Source organism: Corvus moneduloides, chromosome 16 (assembly GCF_009650955.1).
Source record: "Corvus moneduloides isolate bCorMon1 chromosome 16, bCorMon1.pri, whole genome shotgun sequence".
NCBI lineage: Eukaryota > Metazoa > Chordata > Aves > Passeriformes > Corvidae > Corvus > Corvus moneduloides.
The window spans coordinates 11,312,849-11,335,746 of record NC_045491.1 but is presented as its reverse complement, the minus strand read 5'-3'; the positions used below and the strand labels follow the sequence as shown (position 1 = coordinate 11,335,746).

Sequence of the window (22,898 nt, the reverse complement as noted above, 5' to 3'; positions counted from 1 at the left end):
GGGAAAGCGATGAGAACTGAGTATCACAGGGCAAGTTTCTCTCTGTCTGTACAGCCCTTAGTGAAGTTTAGCAATGTATTCAGCACATACAAAAGCTACAACAGGCAGGAAAGGAAACAGCATTAAATCATTCACTGGTTTGTACATCCATAACCTGTAACAGCATGTTTGATCCTGAGAAAAATCCACTTGTAACAGGTAAAGCATCTGCATGCAAGCAGGCTCCTAAAGGATTTTGATTTAGGGATAGAGTGGAATAGTCAGCTTAAACCAGTACTGGAATAACACAGCAAGAGAGTTCAAAATCAGACAGGAAGGACAGCAAAGCACTGCTGCCCTTACACCATGGCAACCATTCAGCAGAAGGCTGATGACTGCTTTTGTTCTTCAGGAATCTCCTAATTAATTAGTAGGCATTCACACAAAACTTTCACTTCAGGAATTGCTACTTTACATCAGGAATATGTGAAAGGGACACATTTGCAGCATTTATTACCTTGGCTTGATATATCCATTTAGAAAGAAATTGGACTGTTGTTTGAAATCTGCATTCCCTTTGATTTTCATGTTGATTGCTGCTGAGGCATTGACTGCCAGCTGAACAGGAAAGCCTGAAATTGCTGGAAACTGCAACTGTTCAGCAGCCAAACTCATCCTTTTGTTAAACTGGACCTCCTGCCCCTGTGGTGAAAAAAACACAAACAAAAACCAGAATTCTATTTTGCATAACAAAATTCGAGCATTCGAGAACTTTTCCAGATATAACTTTTGACTGCATCTATCTATTGTGAAAGTGTTTTTACCTGAGCTGATTTGGGATATCAAGAAGAAAGCAGCCCAAAGCCTGCATATGGCCATGGCAGGAGTCAGACACCAGTCCTACCCCAGTTAAAAAAAGAATTTGCACTTAAGCATGAATGGATTTGAATGCGAGAAGCAAGAATTAAGAACCATTAGACAAAAGAACAAGTCTGCCTAATGTACTGAATGCTGTTTAAACCAAATACACACTGGAGTCTTTTAGAGTTCACTTTAGAGAAAAAACAAGTAATATTTTGTATCTTTTACATATCTGTCAGAAAGCAGTTTCTCAAGATATTTACTTTCAAATAGAAAAAAGGTTCCTTTTACCTTCAGAAGTCTAACAGCCAACTCAGCCAGATTTAAGGAATAATGTTTCATCTGTTTTCTTAAATCTTCGCAATCTAAGAAGCTAAGTTCATTTCCAAAGATTTTCATGCTTAGCTCACATTTCAGTGCCTCCTTTCTTACTGTTCTCTCAGTGAACTGCCATGATAAAGAAAGAAATCAAAGGGAATGGTGTTATAATTTCCTTTCAAACTCAAAATAAACAATTCCTCAATGCAGGCTATGCTATTAATAAAGAGACATTCAAATACTTTGGAGACCACTTAAGACCCTGGATTAGTAGCTGTTCTTTCCAGCTACACTTCAGCTCCATATCACACAAGCTGGATGTCACTATGAACACTGCTCATGTCCAGTCCTAAGATGGCAGGCAAAGGAGAAGTATTGCAATACATACCCACAAACAGAGGAAGCTTTTAAAAATACAATCTCAAAACAACATTAGGGATGCCTTGATTGCTAAATAAACTGCTAGGAAGTAAAAATTTTACATTTTCTCTCCTAATGATTCTATAATACCTCAGCAACACAACATGATCATGAGCTTACTCTCTAACAAGAAACCCTAGGAAGATGAGTCCCAAGAAGAGAGATGATCTAAGACAAACTAAATGAATCACAGTCCCTGAGTTTTCCAGCTAATACATCAACAATTGAAGTCAATTCTCAGAGCTTTCCTGTTGTGTGCATAAAACATAGCGCTCTCCAAAAATGGGTAAATTCACAAAGGGTCAATGTAACATCTGACATCAAACTGGGAAGTCAGACTGCAAACAACAGGACTCAGGAACTCAACATCAAGTGGCTGTTTACAGTGGCACAGCAGTCAATAGACAAAAGCACATCAGCATAAAGGGACCAGAGCTCAAAATAATGAGAGGAAGCCCAAAACACAGGCAACATAATCCCATGGCTGAATGTCATTGTTTTGAGACAATAAAGCAATCTGAAAAATACTAAAGATCTGGCTCTTTGCTGCTCGGTATTTTCTGCAGCTGTTAAATTCTCTGCAAGTGAGCAGAATGAGTTAAATGTGTCTTATGCAAAGGAGTCACAGTAATCCAGAGCAGTTGTCCAGTGTGAGATGGGGCCCTGTGTTTGACTGGGAAATGTCATTAATTTTTCCAAGATCTGCAGGTTCAGTTACCTTTTTGACTAACTCATTCATCTTACTGTATTTTCTACCAAGACAATTTTGGTTTGTTTTTCTCAGCTTTGGCTTGCCAAACTTTGTCACAAGATGATCAGCAGGGCTGTATCGCTTCAAATTCGAGTTCCTCTGCTTGACTTTCTCTGCTGTTTCCACTGGGGTTTCTGACTTGTGGTTTTCTTCATTAGTATTTCCAAAAAAATAGTCACTGAAAGTAGCAGATTTCGGCCCAAAACCCTTCTCTATGAGGGTTTCAGCATTCTCCAATCGCACACCAACCTAGTGAAAAGCATACAGCAGTGAAAAGCCTAACAGTGACACGTACAGGCCATGGCCAGTTCTAAAGCAGAAAATCAAATATACAACTAGATGCAACCAACAGAAAAGATTTACCAAGCAAGATCACAGTAGTCTACAAAGTTTAGCATTCTACCTCCTTCAGCATTCAATACTGGATACTTCAGTATTAGATCTTCCCATAAAAATTAGATATGTAAAGCTCAGTCCAAAATAAAAATCCTTTTTCATTCAGGTACTGTGGTTTATTTACACCATGAAGGGCCAGAAGGGGCTACTGCTATTTTGGCATGTTAAAAACAGTATTTTGGCTGGAAAACACTAACATACCCTTTTCATGCTCTGAAACAAGATTCTGTCTGGAAGCTTGCTTAAAACAGAATTACTAACACACATACATCCATGGTATGTGACACTGAAAAAAAAATTTTGTTCTCTTGCAAGCTTAAACTTGAGATCTGAAGGCTACGTTAAATTCTTTCTTTCACGTGCACATTGTTACCTTGGTACAGCAGAGGCACAGCTAAAGATTATGAGGTTGCAGGCAGGTCATTGAAATATCCCAAGCACTGGATGCTCAACGGCACTAGAACAGTGACTTCAGCTCAGTACAAATGAGTCTGTCTCCTGTATTAAAGGAATGGTGTACCCAAGCCAATCCATTTTCCACTGTACATCAAGAAAAGGAGTCTCACTATCCTAAACAGGAGCCAGAGCAGTGTCTCAGGAAGCACTGACTTTAATGTTTCATTTGAATCAACAGGAGCTGAGTGTAAGTCACTTTCCTAGTGCATGGCACTAGCAGAATGACAGTGCTTTTATTTTGACTAAGCCCATTGCACAGAGGACTCACCAGTCTGAGGCAACTGTGCTACAGCAGTGAAAAGCACACTTTGCTAAAGGAACTGCAACAGGAAAACAGAAAATGTTTTGTACTTCAATATACCAAATGTCATTTGAGGAAGGGAATAAAAAACCCCCACAATTAAAAAAGATCCATAAACTTGCCTCCAGGAGATTTATAGCCTGTCCCATAAGGTGAACAGTCAAATTTGTCATGACTGATCGTGGTAGAAAAGATGCAGGAGAAAAGACCACTGATGCTTCCATATTTGCACCTGCACCAGCTGCAATGGAAAATACCAGATGTCTGTCAGCTGGGGATCAGCTGTTCTCATACACTGTGCAAAATTCATAATTCTTTGGAAAACTGTTACTCCACTCAATAAGAAGATGGTGAATGAAACATTGTCAATAGGTGAAACTCTTTAACTTTTTAATACAGCAAAGACATTACTGTAAGTAACTTCCATTTACTGGAATTCCGTATTTACTGGATATTACTGGGTATTATTTCACTAACATCAAAAAGGAAACTATTTATAATACATAAGATACATAAATGCACTGGAAGAAATGGACAGAAAATCAAAACGTGACTCTGAAAAACATCATCTAGCATTTTCACTGAAAACAAATGAACAGATAGTAAAACAGGAAGGAACTAGTTTGACTCTTTTCTTATACCAAGGACAGCACATGAATCAGGAGAACAAAAAAACATCCCAATCCCCTGTTGCTGCAAAGGAAGTTAACTAAGGAAGGAATTAAATGTTGATGCTCACAAAAATCATCTTAAATGTTCATTGGTTCTTAGTCTCCTCTCTCACAAGAGGCAAAGGTGTATGGTATCTGCTTTGCTGGAAATACATTTCATATACTCCAATTAAGGTCACAGCAGAATCAAGCTTACATTTGGATAGTATTAAAGTCATAGAAATCAAAGTTCTCTGGAGCAAGTCTTAAAGTGTCAGAAAAGCCATGTGGGATTTTAATAATCCTTATGCTACAAAGCATTAAGTTCTAAAACTGCACATACCTGAGTGAAATGTGACATCAGAATATGAGGAGTATTTCCATGTCTCCCGGTCAAAATCTTTGCTAAGGATTTCATCAGGAATAGAATCTCGAAGATGCTCCTTCAATGGATCATCTGTCTCCAGGAGCTGAGAGAGATGACTCCAAACAAAGGAGCCCACTAGAATTCAACGAAGAAATGCATTTGGAAATCAGAGAAAAATTACAAGAGTTTTAAAAACAGATGCAGGAAATATTTTTATTTATTTATACCACCATTAATTCTAAGCCATTCCCCTGGCCACAACAGAATTCATTCATTTTCAGCATGGTTAAAATCAGTCTGATGCACCTACTGCAACAGCACTTTAAACAAAAAAAAAAGGCACATACAATTGAACAATTGTGATTCAGAATTAGTATTCCTGCATGACACTCTGTGGAGTCCCAGTTTGGCCATGTATGTGCTGTGTTGTGGGGGGCAAATATTTCCCATATGTTCTGGAGTCTGGCTCTTAAATAGCAGCTTTGTTGTCTCCTGAAGATAAAAGGTAATAGGCTCCAGTGCTAGTTCAATGCACAGATACCGAATACGGATGTAACTGCATTTTTCTCAACACAATTTCTTTGTTTCAAATTTTGTTTTCTGAACGTTGGAATTGAAAACTAACATGTGCCCTATGCCTTCAAAAGCACTTGTTATTCAAACATTTATTATATAAATTATTTAGCTGCCACCTCAACAAAAGACAAGGGAAAGAAATTAAGAATATTCAGGAGTACTGCGTTAAATTGTTTAAAATACACAACATTTTGGATGGACATATAGAGCTCCTTCATAAATCAGACAAATTAAATTTTCTGCATGGAGTCACAGGGAGGAATCCCTGAGGGTACACCTTGACAGGATTTTGGAGGTGCATGCAATTTCTCCGTGTCTGAACTCTGAACAGAGAGGAATGAGTGCCCTCCAAACCACAAGCCACATCAGCAGGCGAACACAATGCTGAGCCTGGACTCACCATCACTGCAGGATACACTGGTCCGGACATAACATCCTGGGAAAACAGGTACCAGCTCCAAGTCAGAGCTGGCCAGGATCCAGACACAGTGCAGACAGAGCCTGCTTTCATCTGCCTGCAAACAATCTTCTAGATACCCTTCTCATGTTTGCTTCTTCTTGACAGATGTAAATGCAAAGGATTAGTCTAGAGGTATTCTTCACTGAACGTGGTGAAATAATTTTAGAATATGGGAATATTTTTTTCTGCCACCTGCTTCTTTCTCACCTTAACAAAACGCAATTTACAGTTATCCATTTGTATTTCTAATGCACTCAGCATCAAAGCTGTTCCATACATCCTTCTCAAGAGCCTTCAGTGAATGAAATGCTGACAGTAGAAGGGATTAAATCTATGAAAAGTCAGTCCTTACTGACTATTGCTAAACTAACACTATCGCAGTTTCAAAATAAAACTCATACAAACAATCGTTTAGAAACCATCTACAAAGCATTGAGATGAAATAAAAATTGATATAGGTTGGTACCATTACACCTGCAAAGTAAATATCACATTGAAGTATCAGTTAGGAACATGTAAGACTTCAGTAGATGCTTGGCTGACCTTGGCTGGATGTTTCTTTCAGCAAAGTCTTTTGAACTTGTTTAAATAACTCTTCATGTGGACATTTCATTGCTATATAATAAGCAGCAATTCTTATTTCCACATCTTCACTGGTTGCTTGATACAACTGAAGTAATACAGCATTCTAAGAGAGAAAGATAAAAATATAAAGACAATTATGATTTACTCCCCTAAAATACCTCACGTGCACTTTCAGGCCCAGGTAGGTTTTTGTTCTCAAAGAGCTACTGCTATATTTACAGCTATTGCCTTATAACTGACTAAGTGCCTTTGTGTAACATGGATACAAATGTATGTACATATTGTCTATACTACCTTACCCACAAATTTCCTGAACAAACTGTCCTTATGACCTTGAACCCTATACTGACGAATCGATACAGGACTCTGCAATGCAGAGCATCCCTTGCCAGCACAACTGTTAAGGATGGTTTTGTTCCACCACAGGGGAGACCTGTCTATCATATCTCTCACGTGCCACAGCCAATACACAGACAACAATGGCCATGGTTTTGTTCACAGGCTATTAAGATCATTACTTCTGGTCTCAATCAAAGAGCAGGAATGCAACAAATTTATTCTGTTCACTATTTCCCCAGTATCAACAAAGATGACTTTTTAGTGAACTGCCAGGAATTAAGAAACTGGTGACTGACACTACGAACATTTTTATTAGCATTTAGCAACCCCAGTCCACCCAGTTCAGCAGTTCATTTGCTAGACAATGATGTGGTATATGACAACATAGAGACTTGATACTTTGAACACGTCTAACGAGCAACACCAGGCTTCATAACTGCAGAACAAGTGACCAATCCATGCTGAAATTAAATTCTAGGAAGCCATAGAGAGATGCTTCTCCAAGTGCAAGTCCATGTGGAGCCTCTTGTTCTTCTGGAGCATCTCTGTCAGCTTTGCCCAGGCCAGCACTACTGGCTTTGCCATTCTTTTAAACATCAAGGTATTAGAGATAAACAAGTTTTGAACTTTCTTCCATTAAAACATTTAACAAAATGTTGTAACTATGGCAGTGTTATTGCAAATCACAACAAGCTTCTCACATTAATACTTTATATATCAGAGAATGAAACAGTGAAACAGACTATGGGAAAAATCAAGTCCTGTGGGTTCTCAGCCATAATGCCCCCAGACATAAGGCACCCAGCTGAAGTGACTAATTAGGAAGTCACAAACACTGCCCCAGTCACTGGATGTGTTACCGCAACCGCCGCAAAGCACATTATAGGACTGCTCATCTGGGTGGTTCTACCCTCTTCTCCAACAGCAGAGGGGGCTCTGCTGGAACACGTCTACACTTGTTCCTTATCTGTTTGCATGGTTTGTAACTATACCAAAACTCCCAAATCTCTAGCAGTGCCAGGAAGCCATCAGTCACCTCTGGCAGTAAACCACATACCCTGACAGAGCAGGGAATGCGCCGGAAGGCTTGGACAGCAGCGAGGCGAATTTCCACGGGATGACTCTTCAGGGAAGCACACGAGCTCAAAGCAGGAGCCAGCGAAGCTGCTGCTAGCCCCGCATTTCCGATGGCTTTCAACACCAGCTGCATCTGTAAATGCAAATCAAGGTAGAACAGAAAGCTCTCCATGTGCTGTCTGCTGTACATTGAATTTTATGGCACTAACATTTTCTGTGCAAAACTCTGTTTAAAATGATTACTGGTCATTTGGAGAGCTTACTGCAGCCCCTACTGTACCACCTATACTCTGGCTTTACTGGGAGGACAAGACATATATGGACCCCTGTTCTATTCTAATGCCATGTGGCACTTGTGAGAAGAACCTGACTTAGACCTGGGGGAATTAAAAAACATTTTTAAAAGCCTGCATTGCAACAGAAAAGAAAAAGTCACAAATTCTATGTACAGGAAAATTTTCTCAAGTTCTTTGATATTTTGTCCCTTTTGATTACAGGTATTTAGACCTTTTAGTGATTCAACATGGAGTTCTGCACACAATAGCTAAATTAAAATGGTAATTTGTCAGCAGGTGGGTGTTCTTCATACTGATCAACAGTATGAAGTTTGCTTCATAAGGAAACCCAAGACTTTTCCTTATTTCCACACACAAGAACACCCATACTGATAGGTCATACTTGTTGGATTACAAAATTTTATCGGCCTGTTCTAGCAAGGAATATTCATTCACTGAGCTTGTATTCATAGCTTTCTGGAAATCCAATTAATACCATTTTCATCAAACACGTTCTAGATCATAAAGGGAACAGAAAGCACTATATCATATGCTTCTGTATAACCAATACCTTGCTGAGATGTTCTGAATCTTGCACAGTACAGTTTTCTCCCAAAAATTTCCCAAGAGTCCTCATCACACTCTGCACAGCAGGTACATGATCACAGGAGCTGTCAGCTGAACAAAACCTATGTACAAGAGCAGTTACTCCCAAGAAGCAGCTCTGGCTTGCTCTAGGTGACTTCAGCAAAGGCTGTAAACAAGTACAAAAAGAGCAAGGTGTTTCAGAAAAGTCATGAGAATGACTATTGTAACATACCACAGATAATAAATGTATCAAAATATTTACATACTAAAACTCAATCTCAACAAAATTACCTGGACAGAGCTTTGTACGAATCTGTGAAGAAGACTGTTACTGTAAAATACAAAAATTATGAGCCACCTAGATTCATTACAAATTAAAAAAGAAAAAGCAACATCCACTCACAGCAAGAGATTCAATCATGCCTGAGGTGGGATTAGAAATGAATGTAAATGACCAGAAGAAATATTCTACTTTGTCTTCCTCAACTTCTGCAGAAGCTATGAGGTCTTTCATTAGGACAACACATGCCTCTGTAGCACAAGATGGGAGAGCATCTATTAATGGTTGCCTGTAACACAAGAAAAAAGTACAGCAAATCTAAAATGACCAAAATACTCAAGAATCACGTAACAAATACATTGATGCTGGGCTTCTTTCAAAGTAAATAAAAGTCCAGTGGCTTAGCAAATGCCAGATTTCACAGAAATCAATATTATCTTTTGGTTTAGTGGCCTTATGGAAATATGCCTCAGCCAGGATGTGATGGAAGTGCACTGGTGTTTCAAGAACTGTATCTAACCAGATCTTCAAGAAAATACTCAGTTGCTTTCTCTGAAAATTAAGCCACATCATATCCCAGGTTTGACTTCTAAAGACTGAGGTACCTTAAAGCCCTGATTTTTTATTAAGGTGGTTTTTTTGTTTCATTTCACCTGTAACAAATTAAAATATTAAACCAGAATTGCCTAGCTTTTACTTCCTGTGCTTTTTTAGACCTTATCTAAGGGGAAAGCTTACACCAGCAGACCATACACATTTCGGCTCTTAAGAGTCCCTCTGTAAATATTCTATACCTGCCTTCTATACTGATGGAAGGACACTTTTGCATTATCTAGAAAGCAGTTAAAATAAATGGCTTGAAAGCATCACAGAGTAGTCTGCATGGGATTCTTTTTCACTCCTAAACTTAACAACCATGTCCTGAGTAAAATCAGCCTAAAGTTAATATAAAAGAGGAAGAATAGTTTAATTACTGTCTAATACTGAAGAACATTAGCATGACTATTTGTCAAAGAATGAGAATAAACCTAACCCAAAACAAAATTTCCCCCTTTTGCATCAAGTAAAGATATTGTTGCAAACATAAAACCTGGCATTAGATTAATTTCAAACAAGCTGATGACATTTTGTACTGAAACCAAGTAAAAGAATTGTTTCATTGTTTTCATTTTTCTGAAGGGAGAAAAATTTAGTACTGATTTTAGTAATACTGGATTAGTATTTCTGATAGTCTCAAACCACTGGATCAGAACTACTCCTGACTGCAGAGGAGTAGGGCCTTGATCTTTAAAGCCATGGTTCTACAGTCGGTATAAACCACCTTGAGATCCAGCTGCTACTGAAAGATGCAGCTCCACCACATCCATACTCCCAGCCTAACATCTGTCTCCTCTCATCCACGACTACTAAGGGCATTGAAGGTACAGATCCAGGTTAAGCTTCTTCATAACAAATGGCAACATAAGCTTAAAACCAGCAGAACTGATTTCCATCCAAGCCATGACTCAGGTTTCCCATTCACTTTGCTTTGGAAACAGGAAGTCTGGCAATGGGAATAGGCATGGGACAAGAAAGTCTATTTTGCACATAACATTCATTCCGTAAGGAGAGAATATTATCCCTCTGCTACATAAACAAGATCTGCAATACAAATTATTCCTTTAAAATGCTCCAAATTTAAATCCAACATTTGGGCACAGACTTAAAACATTTACTATTTTAAATATTTGCAAAACATTTTTTTCCTGTATATTTTTGAATGCAATTACTAAAGGAGCCTTACCAGTTGTCTCTGCACTTAAATGAAGATCTTTGCCATAGTGCTCTTAAGGCCTCAAGAGAAAGACGTCGAAGTTCAAACACGAGTGTCATGAAAAGGTCTGCAGTCTGTAAGGGCACAACCACAACTGTAATATTCCTGCTGTGTAGAAACCAGCTTCAGAGAACAGAGCACAAGAGGTTATACAGGCATTGCCACTAATTTACCATGTAACCTGGGAGTAAACGCTCCTTTCTCCACCATGTCTTTACATTCCTTCCCTCACTTGCTTTTCTCTCCAGACTGCAAACACATATGGAGAAGGGCTTTTGCTTTACATGTCAGTCAGTCCCTCAGACAAGAGTGCTCAGCAACCACCATGCACACCACTGGCATACAAATGAATAATAAACCAAAATGCAACACTGTGGGTACAATCCAGAAGAGAAAGTTATAATCTTCTGTGAGTTTGTATAGCAAGATCCTGATTTATGACCAGAACTGCTGACATGGCTTTGACGCAAATGAAACAATAGTCAAGCTAACTGTATATTAATCTTAGGTTTATGCGAAAGATCATTTCACTGAAGTTTGGGCAACACTTAGAAGTTTCCCTTGAGAACCCTTGGGCTGTGAGAAATTATTGCATCTTACTGGAGAAAAGCCCAGGATAACTGCCCTTACCTCTGCAGGCAGCACAAGACTGGCTGGAAACATGGAGGCAGACGAGCTGTTCTCTCTCGCTAAGAGGAACTGCTACATCATACAGCAGCTGTTTTACCTGGTATTTTAAAGGCTATATAGCACATTAATGTGTTCCTCTGAGACCTGATCCAAAGCTCAAGAAAGAAGATAGGTCTCATTACTCGAAAAATTAGCAGAATGTTCAATACAGTATCTCGTATATTCATTTTAATCAAATTTTATAATGTGTAAGTTTTAAACATGGTCCATGTCAGATTGACTTCAATGCTTTATTCACCTCAGATGTGAAAGGCTTAGATATAGGACTAAATTTCTGGTCCCAAAGAAAACATTTTTCTTCATGTAAAAATCATACAAAGTCCAATTCCACTAAGTCACATTTCCAAAGGTTTGGGGAGAGACCTACTTTGACTTCCTGACCTTCCTTCCAGGAGCTACTCCAAAAAACAATGAAAACATGGAATAACCCAGTGCCAGCATTTGATTTTAAGACTGCCAAGACATTTTCAGTAACAAGAAGCTGTCTTTCAGTAAGAAGTCTGAGTAATTTCTTACGGTTTTGTTTGACAGGCTGAGGGAGTAATTTGTCAGATCCAACACAGATATAGTTTATGTTTTTATTCTTTTGGGATTTATATTCTTTTTAGAAATAATACATTAATTTCATCAAATTAAAATTTGTTCTCGTATGTGAAGCCCCACTTATGCATTAATTCTGTTAAAATTTATAATTCCATAGCTAAAATTCAGATAGATCCACATGCATTCCCTTCTCTTCCACTCCATCCCATCATTACCATTAAGGTCTATTTTAAAAAGAAATTACAAACCTGGACATTATGGAGCTGGTGAAATATATTACATTTTATGGTCAATAAAATATTCAGAGAACTGTGTTTTATGTAATTTTTTAAAAGCCTTTCTAAAGTGTGGGCCTTATGTGCGTTTTTCCACAGGCAAATCCACTGTGGGCAGTATGACTGGGGGGCTGGGGACCCTCACAGATCTCATCACAAGGAGTTGTTTGTACAGCTGCTGCTGAGCCCAGGTGGCCCATCAGCTGGAGCCTGCAGCACAGTTCAAGATAAAACTGCCAGACTGATGTTCTTTCAGGTGATACAATTTCTAGACTATAGACTGACTTCATTCTGCTTCACACCTGCTGACTAGACAAGCTCCCATCTAACAACTTCGTGCAAAATTTTGCAGAGAAACAGCTATTTTTACTTTCCAATAATAAAGCTTTAGAATGAACTGTCTGACCAGGTGGGCTGTTTTCATTTTTTTAAGGTCAGCTGCATTGAAATTGAGCTGTCATTGCAAATTCCTCTTTTGGAGTATCATAATAACAAACTACATTCAAATCTGACTTCCATGCCCACCTCTGAAACAAACATAAGAAAGCCTGGCTTTTATTCTACATAGAAGCTTGCTTTTCCTTCTACCTGCAGACCTGCCATATTTTAAAAAAAGCAACTAGGTAGAAGCAAGCAATTAGAATGCCTTGCCAGGAGAAAAAAAAAAACAACAAAACAACCAAAACATGAAAGATCATGCCCTGAAAGTAAACTTTTTTTGGGTCAGACTGGGGTTCAGGAGCAAGGCAAAGCAAATCTGACTCTTGCCCACATTGCTCAGTGTATACACAGCCACATTCACCAGAGCTACTGACCAAGCACCAAAACCCAGCCAGCCACTGGAAATGCAGCCCCAGAAGAAGTGGTGTGACAGGCTTTTCTCCAGCCTCTCTCAAGAGAGGGTCCCTTCTCCCCATTCCTTTTTCCATTCTTTGTCAGTATGCAGCTTGTTCACTTAATGGTCCATTAGCTAATCTACATCCACATTGAAATTCAATCTTGTCTCATAATAGCATTAAAAAATTAAACAACAACTTTGCTTCCTTGGAAATGACACAGTCTCCACCTCCATTTTCTCATCCCTTCACTGTTTTCCCTGGAGTTGAAGATTTTCCCTTCCATTTATTCTTGGTTTTGTGTCCTGAAAGAAATGCATAATCTCACCTCATTCAGAGTCAAACAATAAGGGGACAAACAAGCTATACATGCAGAACAGCACAGCAGTCTCCCAAGCAACGCTCTGGGCATTCCCATAACTTCTTTCCTGGCCCAAAGGACATTTTACTGGTTGAAATGAGGGATGATAAAGATTCTCTTTGAAATGTCTTGTCACACAGAAAGAACACCCTGAAACAGTGAAAATGGTTGACAACCAATCAAACCCTGGGATGGGATGGGCACATGATGAATAATTCACCTCTCTTTTAGGCAGTGGCACAGACAGCAGCCACTTGTGCTAATCTTAGTGATTTACAAAACAAATTTCCCACACATGAAGCCAGTAAGCCTCTTTGGAGGCAGAAGTGACATCCCACTGTTACTGGGAAAAATCATCTACCATTCTTTCAAAGACACTGAATTAAGAGTGTTCCATAGAAGGCAGGATTTAGAGAAAGTTTCTCAGGTCTGCTGCAGTAATTTCTTTTTTCAACATTTTCCAGGCAGTATGTGGCCCTCTAGCCTGGGCCTAAATGCCATTTCATACTGCTGTAACACTGACAACCACATGGAGTTAAGAATTATCATTCCCAAAGAGGCCGCTTTTATTCTATATTAGCACCAACCATTATTATATGGCTCTCTTAGCCCTCCATAGCTGCAGTCCCCACAGCATGCAGCTAAAAGAAATGGCAGACCCGCTTATAACTCAGAGACAGAAGTCTATCCCAAGTATTCCAGCACCCACAAAGGCCACCTACTGCTTTCTCCTCAGCCTGGTGCCAAGGCCTTTGTCAGGCTGTGGTACCAGGTCAGACTACGATCATGGTTTAACAGATTGGGAGTAAAGTCGGGGGTTGGAATTTATCACAGCTGACTGAAGGTGCTGGCTTCAGCAGCTGTGACTTATCCTGCTCCACCCTGTGCCTTCCCCTGAAGTCTCACACACAAAACATGAAGGCCCACCTGTGCTCATGAATCACAGGTGATGCTAAGAGAAAGGTGAACACACCCAAGATATCACTGCAGAGCTGGAATCCAGCACTGCACTTCTCTGCAGTCCCCATAAAGCCTCTACTCCATCCCCCAGTATCTATGTACAACCCAGGGGAAAGACAGGCAGAGCTTCGTTCTTTGACACGGGACTTAATCTAAACAAAGGAAGGTGAGTGCCTTCTATGCTGGGTCTGAAGTGTTCTGTTAACATCACTTGTACCTATGTGCATTTACAGGAGAGATCTCAGCCCCTCTGCACAGGAAATCACCTTGCTCCAAAGTACAAACAATCTAACAAGACATCAGAGGACAGGGAATATATCAGGAATGAGCTGATTAAACTCATCAGTGGCAAATTCATGGAGGCACCAATGCCCTGTTTAGTGCCTTTCCCATTAGACCATACTTGTTTTCTAGTAATATCCTGACCAAAAATTACTTAAAGAGTGTGTTCTGTTTTCACATGAACTTTTTTTTTTTCCTTATTTTTCTCTGTAGGAACATCACTACCAGCAAGAATCACTCTATTTGAAGGATAATGGGATATGAAGTGTCCTCTCTTTGCCCTCGGTTGATCTCAGGTGAACAGTGGTTAAGCACAATCATCTGTTGATCTTTCTGTATTGCACATAACAGGTATTCTTGATAACCTCTGAATTTCACAGAGATAGGGATCTTCATTTCAAACACAGTGACAATTACTGATTCAGTTGCTGCCAGTATCAACAAAAAATACAAGACCTAAGTGAGCTAAGGAGACAGGCAGACCCTCATCTAAAATGATGGTCATCATAAAAAGTATTTAAGCCACTGCCTGTTCCACATGACCAGAAGATTCCACCCTATCTTAGCAGCCTTCATCAATGAAAATGGTCTAGGGGGCAGAGATTCCCTCTGGACTCAAGCAGCATCCCCAGAAAAGATGATGGTTATTAGCAGAGTCCATCAGAAGCACAAGGAACCTACCAGCCAAGACCCAGAGGCAAGGGTTTCACATGCAAACTGTTTTGAGGGGATGAGGCAATATAAGGACAGCAGAACTCCAATAAGCATAGAAACAACAGCACTACCAGCAGTAGTATCTCACACTAAAGCTGTAAAAATGGTGTTTTACAATAAAGTATCAAAACTGCCAGTGACAACCCAAACCAGACACTTTTTATGTTTTTGGTTTTTTCACAGCAAAATAAAAATTTGGGACATTTTCTTTCAGATTATTTTAGAATATAATTCAAAATTGCTTTTGCCTAATATTCAGGGGTTACAGGATGGTTTGACTCCTCAGTGTGATTTACTGCTTTTATAAGAAAACAACACCTCAAACCATTTTCTCTAATTCCACATTTTAAAATGCCCAAAACAATGGAAGGCTTCAGTGTTTCAAAACTGCTGCTCTCCTGGCCACCTCTTATCTGTGCAGGAGAATTCTCAGCCCCCACAGAGCCTCACAAGGAAGCAGAGGTTGTGTGTACAGCTTACCTCATAACTTGCACTGTGTGCTAAGCAAAGCTTCCATACCAGTTCAGTCACTTCTCCCCCAGTGATCTCCCTCTCAGTTACCTCCCTTTCATAGAGAATATTGGTCACATACAGATCCTCAGAGTCCCCTGGAGAAAGGAACATAAAGAAAAAATCAGATCTCTGGTGGTTGCTGGCCATTTGCTATGGCTCACCCTTATATGCAAGGGGAAAGTTTCTCTCTGAGGCTTTATTTCTCTCTTTAAGAGTCTCTCTAGGCTCAGTACAGCCAAGGGATAAATATGAATGCCTGCAGTCAGCTTGAATTTAAGAACATAACAGGATAAAGACAAGTGTGACCCAAAAGAAAGAGTCACAGAAACAAGACAAAGATACACATGAAAAAAAGCCCTATTTTCCATCGATATGTCTCTCAGTATGGCCCTGCTACTTTACATTCATCACCTTTTCCAATGTCATCTAATCACTTGTCCCACACTTCAACCACCCAAAAAATCAACAGGAGATCTAGGTGCCAAGAAAAATAAATGGCTTGGCTCTGAACCTCTTCCTGAGGAAGAATCCTATCATCTTATGTTGGTAGAATTATAAACAAAGTGTCCTGGAAATTTGGGGGTTCCTTTAAAAAAAGAACCAAACAACTACTTAGAAACAGACAAAGAAAAAAATGTTTCTCAGTATTTAGAGTTCAACTTTGAAATCATTCCTCAGGCAAGCCACCTGTTGACTTCAGTAAAACTGTTTTCCTAGAGAAACACACAGAGCAAAGAAGCAGCAAAAATTGAAACAGTTCTCAGACATGGCATGTCCTTAGTTCCATTAGGACTTGCAATTATTCAGGCTCCATTTGTATAAAAAGTAGGAATTGTCCACAGACATGGGAAGGCTGATGCTCTACATACAAGGGCACTAGGTATGTAAAGTAGATAAACAGGAGCTGGCCATTACGGATTGTCACTTTTGGAGACCCACCCAGTTTTGAAGATCCACACAGTTTTGTAATGGCAGGCCCAAGCCCTCGAAGAAGGGACAGCTCGGCCCAGCCTGTAAGAACACCTACTTTAAAACAATTTAATACATTAAAGGTACGAATCATAGGTGCAAAGAGTTCTCACAGGCAAGACAAAGCCACAACATTTTTCTAGGAAATAAATTTGCTTCGCTTTAGCAGAAACATAGTTACCTTTATTGTAGAGTGTCTCTGTTTGCACTTGCAAGAGTTTGAGAGAAGACTGTGTCTGTGTCTCTGCCCCGCTGCCCTGGTGAGGGAACAGCGTCACACGGTCGGACTCAGTGCATTTGGCCTCCTCCAGGACTCCATCCTTAATGCTCTGAACACATTCCAGCTGGGAAGACAGGATCTGCTGTTCAGACTGAGAAGAACAGATACTTCAGGAAGATTCTTGATGACCTATGCTAGCCTATCCAATCCTTGCTCTCCCAACTTCACAGACAATTCCAGTTCTGGGACAGTGAAAAGTCTCTTGTCTATTCCTCTGACAGTGCCCAGCCTGTGGTTAATGCACTCCTTATTTTGGCCTAGTTTTTCATCACAGAAAAACAATTATTAACTGTCAGAGTCAAATAGTGTCAATTCATTTCAGTTCACAAGCCTCAATGTTATGCAGATCTTTTGTAAGCAAAGTAGAAAAAAGCAAAAGGCTGGTAAATTACCACTATCTAGTACAATACAAGAAACAGGTAATATTCACCTAAAAAAATACCACAAGATACAAATATTGACTGTATTTGCTCTCAACAGTGGAAAGCTGTAAGTCTGGCAAAACTTCTATCTTTCCAAAGTTTTCTACAAATACTAGTTTTATTTTCCTCATGTATTTTTTCTTACCCACATCTCGCTATTCCTCCCACAGTCTACCTTTGTTTACCTGTATAACATATTTTAATGAGTTTAATCCAGGTGCCTAAAAACCTCTTGCATTTATACTATAAATATATATATATATTTATATATATATATACTATATATAATCATCAACTACAAAGCAAATTTGAATTAAAATAGATACTATGAATAACAGGGAGAATAATATTCACCATTTCTTTACTAAGAACTCAAGTTTGGGCAGATGCACTTTTCAAATAAGTCAAAAGGCCCTGTGGAAGAGTCAGTGCCATTCCCCAAAACTTACCGACACGTGAGGAAGAACAACCGACTGCACAGAAGTCAAACCAGAAGAGCGATGGGAGCAGAGGTTTAGGTCCTTTGTCTTTACAAGAATGGGCCCCTTTTGCTGATACCTCGTTGGGCATATTCCCAGGACATCCACCTAGTAACAAATATACACTCTTGAATCACACATGCACACATACAATACAAGGAGGTAGTATAGGTTATTGCAATTAGTTTTAATAATTACTGTTTTTGTAATAACAACAGAGACCTAAATTCTCCCTTGCAGAACACCGGCTTTGCCACAAAGCCATGAAAAGGCATATAATTTTAAAGACCTTGGTCGAACTTCATAGTAGCCAGGGTCTATTGGTTTGTGTAATTTTACTGTGTTATTCTGAATCAGATCATTTACAAACATGTGCTTTTTCATTTAAGATTTTGTGGGCATGCAGGGAAGCATTAATTCAGAAGAGCATTACTAGGCAGAGTAACTTCAACTACAAATGGGTGTGCCAAGCCTTACTGCAGAACATCTCTTTAAGTACTGACATGCAGCAGTAGCCTGAGAATGAGGCAGTGCACATCACGCTGAAGGTCAGTCTAGAGACAGGTCTTCACAGCAGCCCCTGAGGTGTGTCAGCTGAACCCATGCAAACATACAGGTGACAGCAGGGTATGCTGGACTATTGTTTCAGTGTAACACAGCAGAAATTGAGTTTAATTGAAATAATTGCAAAGAGCTCTGAGAACCCTGATCTTAAAACCTCCTGAAATTAATGAAAAAAATAACAAAAAATAATCATGAATTGTGACTATTGTATTTCCTCCAGAGAACAGGTAAAGCCCTAGCAGTAGAACTCAGGTAACCAAGTAGTAGATTCCAAGCCTCAACAAGAATGCAAGTTATAGATAATTTTAGAACATTTACTACAAAAAGCAATCAGATCACTGCCACTGTCAGCTGAACCAAGTGGCAAAACCCTTTATTTATATGAAATAGACTTAACATGTACAAAGAGCTAAGAGTCACCTCAGAGCACAACTGACAGTCTCACCTCCTCAACGACAGCACCAGCAAGGAATTCTTGCACTGTCTGCAGGACACTGAGAATGCCTCGCTTGATGTTCAGTGCCCAGGTCTGTTCACTCCTCACAGGACAGAGCTTTAGAACTTTCCCATCGTGGAAAGAAAAATGAAGAGGATGCTGTTCTAGTATTTCCCTGCAATAAAAGAGTTTATAATTTCTTGCTTTAAAGAGTGCAAGTCACTTTAAGACTAGACTCAGATTCTCCTCAACAAAGCTGCTCCTCCGCAATGGATCTAATTCTGTATCTCCACTCTTTATAGTAAGCCTCTATTCTTCATAAATTCCCCCTGACCCAAGAAGTCCTTAAAAAAACCCTGTGAAACCCTAAAACCAAATCCTCTCAAGATAATCACAGCACCCTCAACATAACTGTAACACTTAATAAAAGCAGTCCTGGCAGATTATTTACAAGTAAATGTACTTAATGGCAATGATTCTTGTTTAATTAAGAGAGAAATTCCATTTAAAGATTCAGGGTGCCTTTAGAATGTCTGAATTGCAAAGTAACTGCATCATGCCTCTTCAGCTGTGATGCACACAAGAACAACTGCTTTCCAATTAACCCATAATTTCCTGCTCTGCTAGGTGTGCATACTTGGGCTCTATCCCAGATTGATTCCCCAATCTCTGCTGTCACTACACTTCCTAATTGCTTTTGCTATCCCAGATTGAGAGTACAGCGTTTTCTACCTTTCCAAGAGATCACTTTTTAACATTGATTTTTGCTCCTAATATAACATACTTTAATCATATATTTTTCCTCTGTATGGGGAAAAATAAACCATCCAAAGGAAGAATTCTGCAGTAGCCCAGTGGTCAGCTCCCATACAGGGAGCTAGTCAGTTCATCTGCACATTAACTGGAGAGCTAACTATTCATCTAATCAATCAGGTCACAAAGTAAGAGATAAGATTTTAATACACCAACATCTGGATTAAGTCTTTCCAGGAGAGACTGGGCGCATAGGATAAGGGTTTCTGAACTCCTAGGCAACTGTGCCTGGTTTTGCTATTATCTGTGGAAATTACATGCATGTTCAGAGGACAAGCTAGACTACTGTATATTCACAATAGGCTGAGGCAAATGCTAATAAGGCTTACTTGTCTGAATAGTTATTTTGAATAGCCAAGCTTCACTGAATGCTTTCTTTGCTACCTCTCTTTTTTGGCTTCTCTGCAAAGAACAATACACAACTGCTCTCACTGCTATGAAAATCCTACAAATAACTTCACAGAAGATGTGCCTGTACAATCATTTGAACTCTGATACCACTGTCCATAGAGAGAACACAAAGTTCTTCCTGATGAATATAAAAAGCAATGCATTTACTCCAAGCTTGCTCTTTTCGACCCTTTGAATTGAGTCAATTACCTCAGCTCTCAGTGTTGTTTAAAGGCTGAGAATCCAAGTGGCAGGACAAAGAGGAAGGTTACAAGGCTGAGCTTAATCAGACAACAGAACTGCTTTTTTTTTTGATGACACAAGAAGCATCAGCTCTCTGGGAAAATTCCAGACTTCCATAGTTTGAGGAGATCTTTTTGTATAGCCATCTACACTGGAGACTATACCTTGGCAAGTCAGTGAGAAACACACTGACATATGTTATGAATGAGCTACTAAACCCAAAAACATAAAAGGACAAAAATCTCATTGGACAAATAAATGCAATTCAAATATCCTGGAAGAAAAAACCACAATGTTTTGCCTTATGAGAATCTTCCAAACCAAGAACTTCTGAAATGTACTGCAAAAATCAAGAGTCTGTAGAAGTAACATCTGTAGCTCTAAGAGCTGTGATCCATACGTGCTGCTAGAGGCCTGGTGATTTGTACCCAGAATAATTTGAACTGTCTACTGTCCAAATGGTTTTACATACAAAGGGATGACAATTAGGTTGAAGAAAAACCTGTTTGGACCAAATATCTCTCATTTTTGCTTATGGTGCTTGTATCTGGATCCTTGCTTTAAAAAAAAAAAAAAAAAATCAAAAGAAACCCTAAAACTAAACAGAGTATGAAGCAGAGTGAACAATGTCCAGTCAAGCTGCTGCTAACTCATATAGCTTCAAAAAAACTCAAAAACCAGGGCAGATTAGGAGGTTTTCTACCTTAGACTGTCCATTTCCTTCAGAGACTCCAGTCTGGATGCAAAACTTTTCTTAATCTGCACGTCTTTCACCTAGGAGCAAAGATTATAGGCAATATATTTCATTGTTAAGAGGAACTTGTGGACTTTATCACATCAGGATATCTACACAGAATGTCACAGACCATGAACAAAGGCTCGGTGTTGCAACAGAACTGCATTAGCCCCATCTTCAGGTGGCATATCTGAGGCAGTTTCCAGAAATTTCTTCTGTGAAGAAGTTTCACTTACTATTAAACTGATTTTATACAGCACTATTATATCCCTTTCATTGTCAAACCACTGACCAGTTAATTTTTATCCATGTCCTAGGACAAGGATAACTATCCTATTCTTTGTTGGCCTCAGGTATATGTGTATTTAGCAGATATGTGTCAACCCCCCCAGCAAAACCAATGAATCATCCCCTCTGTTAACCTGAAGGAAAAGCCAGGCAGCTGCGAAGTTTATTTTCCCTGCTGCCCCTGTAGTTCTAAAGTACTGTAATTCTCCACATGACCTACCACAGGGCTCACCCCAGGAGAAGCTCTGCAACTTGAAACTGCCCTGTTGCTCTTGTCACTGAGAGACAGATCTCCTGTTGTGATGAATGGAGTGTTACAAGACTGAATTTTACACTGGGCTAGGAATGGCACCAATCCAGCACATCATACAAGTTTCTCAAATTCTCTTTATAATGCTTGCTGGGAAGTGCTTTAAAATAAACCAAGTTCCTTTCAAGGACTGGCTTTATCTCCAGTTCTGCACTTCATGCAACAGAACAGTGAAACTGTTGTGCCACTTAGAAAACAATTATTTGCTTAACCTGGCTTTTAAAACAAGCAAATGCCTAATTTCAAGTTGTGGTGCATCAAAGCAATACTGCAACTCTAATGATGAGATCCAGAATTGAACTGGCTTTTAATTACAAGAAAAACAAATGTTTTAAATGTAGCAATAATCCCAAAGAAAAATATGATTCCACATCAGCTCATCCCAATAACTCAGAAAATTATGACAATACTTACTTTCAAAACCATCTGGCAATTCCCCAATACTTCAATAATCACTGTGCTCTCCAGAGAGATGCCACTGCTTTTGTAAATATTTCCCTGCAGGAATGTGTTGGTGACTGCTGAATACCTGTAGCTGTATCTAGCTCTTTTGGGGAAGTACGATGCATTGTGTCCTAGGAAATAAACAAACAAACAAAAAAAAATGGTGGAGAGGAGCAGGGGGGAGGGGTTAGCCTACTAAACTTTCTCTTCTATTTTTTTTCTACCTTTTAATCTTTCAGCCATTCAAATCAGCTAAGCAAAGGGCTGGATATTCAGACTGTTCCCTTCCCACTTGGACTTAAAATTGAAAGAACTGGGTTTCTGAAAGCACCCTGCACACTGGCCATAGCTCCTGTAGGGAGGGTGGAAAGACTTCCCCCTCTCCCAAGCACATAACCTCACAATTTCCTTCAAGGCATGAGGTTAATTTCCGAGGGCAGAAAAGGAATGTAATGCATTTACAGTGCAGTGCTCTTTTGACACCTTTCAGAGAGCAGCACAGCAGGACCTTCACAACAGCAAGATGAAATAGATCTGCTCTTCATGCCCATAGCTGGGCTTAGTCCCACACTGGCTTAGTCTTCTGCTCAGCTCTAACGCTTCGGAGTTTTTCAGAGTTCACAGAATGTAAACTTCAGGCAGGTGTGGGCCTGCTAAACCTTAGTGGAACTTCTCTGCTACTTCCATGAATGCTGATACTCAGACATAAGTATCATTCTTCTCAGAATACGACATCCCTGTAGAAGTTTTCAAATTCCTCTTTCCTTATCATATAAAAAGCCTGAATACAGTCTTGTTTTACTCACCTGGACAGTCTGCAAAACAGGAAGCTCCATAACTTAAAGTCTCTGAGGACCC

At 39.5% G+C, this 22,898-nt stretch overlaps 1 protein-coding gene across 1 annotated transcript in view; it reads right to left on the bottom strand.

The window, feature by feature from the left end:
• The window catches only part of LOC116452167, a 75,289-nt gene extending 52,391 nt beyond the window's left edge, over positions 1-22,898 (bottom strand). Inside the window, exons 1-17 of the mRNA XM_032126360.1 lie at positions 22,847-22,898; positions 22,011-22,171; positions 20,966-21,036; positions 18,826-18,991; positions 17,787-17,924; positions 16,817-17,006; positions 15,634-15,761; positions 10,463-10,566; positions 8,803-8,968; positions 8,383-8,565; positions 7,517-7,669; positions 6,079-6,223; positions 4,476-4,634; positions 3,605-3,723; positions 2,297-2,578; positions 1,132-1,287; positions 497-681 (exon numbers count right to left, since the gene is read on the bottom strand). Coding sequence (XP_031982251.1) covers positions 497-681; positions 1,132-1,287; positions 2,297-2,578; positions 3,605-3,723; positions 4,476-4,634; positions 6,079-6,223; positions 7,517-7,669; positions 8,383-8,565; positions 8,803-8,968; positions 10,463-10,566; positions 15,634-15,761; positions 16,817-17,006; positions 17,787-17,924; positions 18,826-18,991; positions 20,966-21,036; positions 22,011-22,022 — 2,357 coding nt within the window. The 5' untranslated portion in view covers positions 22,023-22,171; positions 22,847-22,898. The remainder of the gene's footprint in view (positions 1-496; positions 682-1,131; positions 1,288-2,296; positions 2,579-3,604; positions 3,724-4,475; positions 4,635-6,078; positions 6,224-7,516; positions 7,670-8,382; positions 8,566-8,802; positions 8,969-10,462; positions 10,567-15,633; positions 15,762-16,816; positions 17,007-17,786; positions 17,925-18,825; positions 18,992-20,965; positions 21,037-22,010; positions 22,172-22,846) is intronic.